This window comes from Lolium rigidum, chromosome 4 (assembly GCF_022539505.1).
Source record: "Lolium rigidum isolate FL_2022 chromosome 4, APGP_CSIRO_Lrig_0.1, whole genome shotgun sequence".
Taxonomy (NCBI): domain Eukaryota; kingdom Viridiplantae; phylum Streptophyta; class Magnoliopsida; order Poales; family Poaceae; genus Lolium; species Lolium rigidum.
The window spans coordinates 187,964,290-187,971,035 of NC_061511.1; the positions used below are offsets into that span (position 1 = coordinate 187,964,290).

General features: G+C 44.5%; 1 protein-coding gene across 1 annotated transcript; it reads right to left on the bottom strand.

Annotated features, from left to right (window-relative positions):
• Window positions 1-339: 339 nt before the first annotated feature.
• On the bottom strand, window positions 340-1,873 carry LOC124647925 (PHD finger protein ALFIN-LIKE 3-like). The gene is made up of 4 exons (XM_047187774.1): window positions 1,750-1,873; window positions 1,596-1,634; window positions 1,271-1,493; window positions 340-784 (listed from the first exon to the last, which is right to left on the bottom strand). The coding sequence occupies exons 1-4, from the start codon at window positions 1,871-1,873 to the stop codon at window positions 340-342; spliced, it is 831 nt and encodes a 276-aa protein (XP_047043730.1).
• Between the last annotated feature and the right edge of the window lie 4,873 nt (window positions 1,874-6,746).

A 6,746-nucleotide genomic window follows, 5' to 3' on the forward strand; every position in this document is an offset into this window, starting at 1 on the left:
GGTTAACATGGTGTCTCCAAAAAAAACTCCTGATATTGCTTAGTATATGATAGATAGATGGACAATTTAGTTTTTCTCCGACAGTGTAATTTCATATAAGGACACTTCATGTAGTGTAACAGTACACAATATAAGATTTGATTATATAGGCTCGATACTTAATCGGCTTGCATAGTCAAGCATGTAGCCTTACTAAGAAAAAAACACTCTCTTCTCTTATAATGATTGTAGATGTTGTAGTAACTTAGATCCAAAGCCGGATAAAATTAAAAGAAAAGAATGGAATGCTTCTTCCACTATCTTCTCCCTAGAACACAAAAGGTGCACACATATTGTTTACTATTCTCCAATCTCGTTTTGCATGCAGTCAGGACACTTGTACTGACAGATCTGTTGTGCTTCAGAGGCTTTTATCTTCACACACTTCCCATGGAACCACCGATCACAGAAGTCACAGCCGATCCAAAATCCATTGGCATGGTATGGAGCACCACAAGCTCCGCAAAAGGTTTGATCGTCGCTAACTTCCAGCTCCTCATCACTGTCTTCATCATGTGTCCAAGACCCACTCTTTGGATTGGACACATTTTGCATTAGGCCAGGACCTAGTGGTACGTTCTCTTCAGCAGGTATGGTGGAGTCCTTGTTTGGATTGGAAACATTTTGCCCCAAATCAGAAGATGGTGGCATATTTGTTGGGAGCAAAACAGAATCATGTTTGTAGGATTTCTCAAATGTTTCGTAGACAGTTGGCAAATCGATCAGCATATCAAATAAATGCATCCTGAAAAAAGAAAGAAAAGCTAATTAAACTGTTGAAAATGCAATGGGTATAAAAATCTTCCACGCAAATTCATGCATGGTAGAATCATGCACTAAAGAAAACATGCATTGTAGATTATTTTTGCTGGACTAATCGTCTAGCTAATGCTGCTACCCCCACCATCATTTCTAAAGAAAACATATTATGAAGGTTTAAGAATAAACTAAGAGTGGGCAGGATATATTATATATTGTACTAGTTTTAATAGAATCTTATGCATGCTTGATCATTTTGATAGGAAAATCACCCGTCATAAAAAGATTGTTTGCCCCTCAAGTTCTAGGTGCTCGTTCTTTCATGGATCTGGGAACTTTTTTTCACATGTGTTGAACATATATATATATCCAAAGAGTAAATTTTGAAACTTTTATGTAAACATACTTCATGCATATCCTGCGAGGTGCGAGCACATGACACAGGGTTTAACGGTTTCCAGTAGGTACGTACTTTTGGTTGGCGTTGAGAGTGGCGCCGAAGTATTGGGTGAGGCCGGCGAGCCAGGCGTCGGCGCGAACGGCGACGCGAGAGAGCCAGTCAAAACGGGTCATGTCATCCCGCACAAGGTTGAGGCCAGCAGCTGGTTCTGGCATGTCTGGCGGCGCATCCTCCTCCGGCCCTGTCACCTCCCAGCTCCCGTCGGCGTGGCCATACAAGAGCAAGGGTTTCCGACCTGCAACCAGAAAATGAAACCCGATCAATCGATACATCAGTCAAACGGATCAACCACATGATGCGCTTTAGAATTGGGAACTGAGACCGCGAGATGTCTTACCGGCGGCCGGGTCACATAAACGAAAGAACTCTTCCTGATCTGCTCTTGCAAGGCCACGAAATTAATTAAGGAGAGCAAGGCAAAAGCGTTAGATCGATCTGCGTATGGAACATAGTAGGTGATAACTAGTAAGGAGAGTGTTAGGTCCACGAACCGGTTGTGAGGGCTCGGACGAGCGCGTCGCGGCGTGAAGAGATGTCCTGGATCATGGCCTCCATGGTGAGGGGCCTGGTGAACTTGGGCTTGGACGAGGAGGCTGCCAGCTGAGACGTCTCCATGTGCTGCGTGGAGGTGGGGTTCGGCGGCGGAGAGGTCGGCGAAGGGAGCTCCTCCAGGTCAATGAAAGGACGTGGTCGGTGTGCAGCGAGACGGACCGGCGACGGGGTCGGCGAAGGGAGTTCCTCCACGTCAATGGCAGGATGTGGTCGCTGTGCAGCGAGATGAACCGGCGACGACGGGGTCGGCGAAGGGAGTTCGTCCACGTCCACGAAGAGAGAATGGTTGGTTGGAGTGGGGTTGGAGGAGGAGGAGGCGTAGCGAGACATAGCCATAGATTTGAGGAGCTAGATCCGCCGCCGGCTAGATGGGAGAGAGCGCGTGGCGTGGTGGAGGAAGAGGGTGGAAATGGATTCGGCTCATTCGCTTCGCTTTGCTTGCTTTTATAGGACGGCGTCGAGAGGGTGGAATAATGGGTACAGGCTGTCCTGTATATTCGTTTGGTTTCCTTTCTCGTTTTGGCCACGCGCAGGTCTAATTCCTTTCTTGTTTTGGCCGCGCCGCCGGAAAGAGAGTACGAGAGTACTAGGGGTGTATAAGCCTCGATGTTTTGTGTTGGTTGGCTACACCTGCGGTGCAAAAAAAAAGGGCTCACGTTCTCAAAAAACCATAGTCCATCATGTTTAGAAGGCTGTTGACCTGGCGCCACACCTGGCTTTACTACGGAGGCCCGACGATTATGGAATTTCATTGACCTAAATGGCCCTTAAAAAACTTTTAAGCACGTCCAACATTTTGAAAAACTTTGGAACATCGGTTGGTCCTTTTAGTCACGCCATATTGAGAAGAGTTTTTTTAAGCAGGTGCGCACCACGCACTTGTTCTAACTTGTGGCCTACTTGTTCTAAAAATGTTCTCATACCCTCTGACTAAATCTAATATGGCTAGAGTCAAAACGATTTAGTCATTTTTAACACAGATTTTGAAAAAACTTGTCAACCAAACTGCCATGTTCTATATTTCAGATAAGTCATCTTAGAAAGAATAAAATTTTGATTTAGGGCGTTTTATTTAGGGACTAAAAGGACCATAGACATACAAAAAAAAATTGAAAGGTACACATGGCGTGACTAAAAGGACCATAGACATACAAAAAAATTGAAAGTACAGAAGTGAATAAAAGTTTGATTTAGGGCTATTTAGGTGTTGCATACCAAAACCCACCGGCGAGCAGCGACGGGCAACACGGAGAGCCGGGAGGCTCCCAGGACTGCTGGTGGATCCTGGTCCCTCGGGCAACGGCCCGCAATGCTCCGGCACACGTCCCGGCTGATGCAAGGGCGTGCCACCTGACCTATACCTGGTCAGGAAGGTGATGGATTGCTTCGATTAGTTTCCTGCATGGCAAACACGTAAACATTAAATACGAGCCCCGATCGGCTCTTAGGTTGCCCTGTGGATCGGCTCAAAGAGCCGATTGCCCCATGGTTCACGTTGGATTTACGATGACATGGGGATCCTGCTTTATCAATATAAAGTTAAACCAATCTACGATAGCCTAGGGTTTTCACCGCATAACCGGAACATCCTACGCGTAGTTGAGCCTAGCAGATACGTAAGATGATGGAAAACCAGCCCTAAAGAGGCCTAAAAACCAACATGAAGTTGATCCCCGGAACAATCCCTCTAGGGCTTAATAAACCATACCTTACGTACTACCGGATCGTTCAACCCGTTTGCAAGGCCTAACCATGCGGATATCAAACCAATCCTTGAAGAACAAGGAACAACTATAACGGATCGGATCTACTAAATAAAGAACAAGAAAGATGCTCGGTGTAAGGGCAGCTAGATATTGAGGGGTAGCATAGCTAAGCAAGCATATCATGAAAGTATCGACGTCAACCCCAAAACATCCACGATAAGGGTGTTGCTCGCCATCAAAAAGGCTTCAGCACGAGCAACACCAACAACGAATAAACTGATACTGCCTAGATCGCAAGATGCGATCTAGGCAGTGATACGTCTCCGACGTATCGATAATTTCTTATGTTCCATGCCACATTATTGATGATATCTACATGTTTTATACACATTATATGTCGTATTTATGCATTTTCCGGCACTAACCTATTAACGAGATGCCGAAGAGCCGATTGCTTGTTTTCTGCTGTTTTTGGTTTCAGAAATCCTACAAAGGAAATATTCTCGGAATTGGACGAAATCAACGCCCAGGGTCCTATTTTTGCACGAAGCTTCCAGAAGACCGAGGGGGAAAGGAAGTGGGCCACGAGGCGCCGACACAACAGGGCGGCGCGGCCTGGCCCTTGGCCGCGCGGCCCTGGCGTGTGGGGCCCTCGTGTGGCCCCCCGCGTTGCCCTTCCGCCTACTTAAAGCCTTTGTCGCGAAACCCCCAGTATCGAGAGCCACGATACGGAAAACCTTACTGAGACGCCGCCGCCGCCAATCCCATCTCGGGGGATTCTGGAGATCACCTCGGGCACCCTGCCGGAGAGGGGATTCATCTCCCGGAGGACTCTTCACCGCCATGGTCGCCTCCGGAGTGATGAGTGAGTAGTTCACCCCTGGACTATGGGTCCATAGCAGTAGCTAGATGGTTGTCTTCTCCTCATGTGCTTCATTGTCGGATCTTGTGAGCTGCCTAACATGATCAAGATCATCTATCCGTAATTCTATATGTTGTGTTTGTCGGGATCCGATGGATAGAGAATACTATGTTATGTTGATTATCAATCTATTACCTATGTGTTGTTTATGATCTTGCATGCTCTCCGTTATTAGTAGAGGCTCTGGCCAAGTTTTTGCTCTTAACTCCAAGAGGGAGTATTTATGCTCGATAGTGGGTTCATGCCTCCATTAAATCCGGGACGATGACGAGAAAGTTCTAAGGTTGTGGATGTGCTGTTGCCACTAGGGATAAAACATTGATACTATGTCCGAGGATGTAGTTATTGATTACATTATGCACCATACTTAATGCAATTGTCTGTTGTTTTGCAACTTAATACTGGAAGGGGTTCGGATGATAACCTGAAGGTGGACTTTTTAGGCATAGATGCATGCTGGATAGCGGTCTATGTACTTTGTCATAATGCCCAATTAAATCTCACAATATTCATCATGTCATGTATGTGCATTGTTATGCCCTCTCTATTTGTCAATTGCCCGACTGTAATTTGTTCACCCAACATGCTATCTTATGGGAGAGACACCTCTAGTGAACTGTGGACCCCGGTCCATTCTTTTATACTCGAAATACAAATCTGCTGCAATACTTGTTCTTTACTGTTCTTGCAAACAATCATCATCCACACTATACATCTAATCCTTTGTTACGGCAAGTCGGTGAGATTGACAACCTCGCTGTTTCGTTGGGGCAAAGTACTTTGGTTGTGTTGTGCGGGTTCCACGTTGGCGCCGGAATCCCTGGTGTTGCGCCGCACTACATCCCGCCGCCATCAACCTTCAACGTGCTTCTTGGCTCCTCCTGGTTCGATAAACCTTGGTTTCTTTCTGAGGGAAAACTTGCTGCTGTGCGCATCATACCTTCCTCTTGGGGTTCCCAACGAACGTGTGAGTTACACGCCATCAAGCATATTTCCTGGCGCCGTTGCCGGGGAGATCAAGACACGCTGCAAGGGGAGTCTCCACAACCCAATCTCTTTACTTTGTTTTTGTCTTGCTTTATTTTATTTACTTATTTGTTTGCTGCATTTTATCAAAACACAAAAAAATTAGTTGCTAGCTTTACTTTATTTACTACTTTTCTTGCACACTATATCAAAAACACAAAAAAAATAGTTACTTATATTTGCTTTACTTATTTCAACATGTTTCCTTTTAATTTTACCGTAAAAGACATACCGGTAGGACGTGGGTCCATAGTTGGGAGAAACAATATAGAAGAGTTTTTCAATCATGTTAGTACCGTTGAAGATTTTGAAGATAGACACTTGGTAGAACTTGCTCCTAATTATGAAATTGCTGCTGCTGCTTTAGTTCGCATGTTGGGAACTAAATTTGTTAATCTCAATCCTATAATCCAACACATGTTTCTTACACTCGGTGATATGGAAGAAGGGGAAAAGAAAGATTTTGTTTTAGAAACCCTTCTTAGAGAATTTGGTAGTATAGCGAGAGAGGCTAGAAAGGTCTTTATTAAATATAAGATGCTTAATTCTTATACCAATTTTGTTAGTATCCTTGAAAAGATGGACATGGAGAGAGTAAGGTACACTAATAATATTAATGATGGTGGGGAGATCAAAGCACCAATACCATGTAAGCTCCTAGCAATGAATGAAGCGCTAGAAAATAACTATGCTTGGCTTGTTCCTGAAAATTTGTTTGATGAGAGTAGCAAGCCCAAGACTAATGAAAAGGGAGCCGCTGAAACTTATGTATCTAATATACTATGCATGGTTGAGAAAACTCCAAACCCCGCTGAAGATGCATCACCTCTTGATAACACTTGATACACACTTTCTGCGCCTAGCTGAAAGGCGTTAAAGAAAAGCGCTTATGGGAGACAACCCATGTTTTTACTACAGTATTTTTGTTTCATATTTGAGTCTTGGAAGTTGTTTACTACTGTAGCAACCTCTCCTTATCTTAGTTTTGTGCTTTGTTGTGCCAAGTAAAGTCTTTGATAGTAAGGTTCATACTAGATTCGGATTACTGCGCAGATTCATGCATTTCTTTGCTGTCACGAATTCCGACCTGCCTCTCTGTAGGTAGCTCAGAAAATTATGCCAATTTACGTGCGTGATTCTCAGATATGTACGCAACTTTCATTCAATTGGGCATTTTCATTTGAGCAAGTCTGGTGCCTCAATAAAATCCATCTTTACGGACTGTTCTGTTTTGACAGATTCTGCCTTTTTATTTCACATTGCCTCTTTTGCTATGATGGAT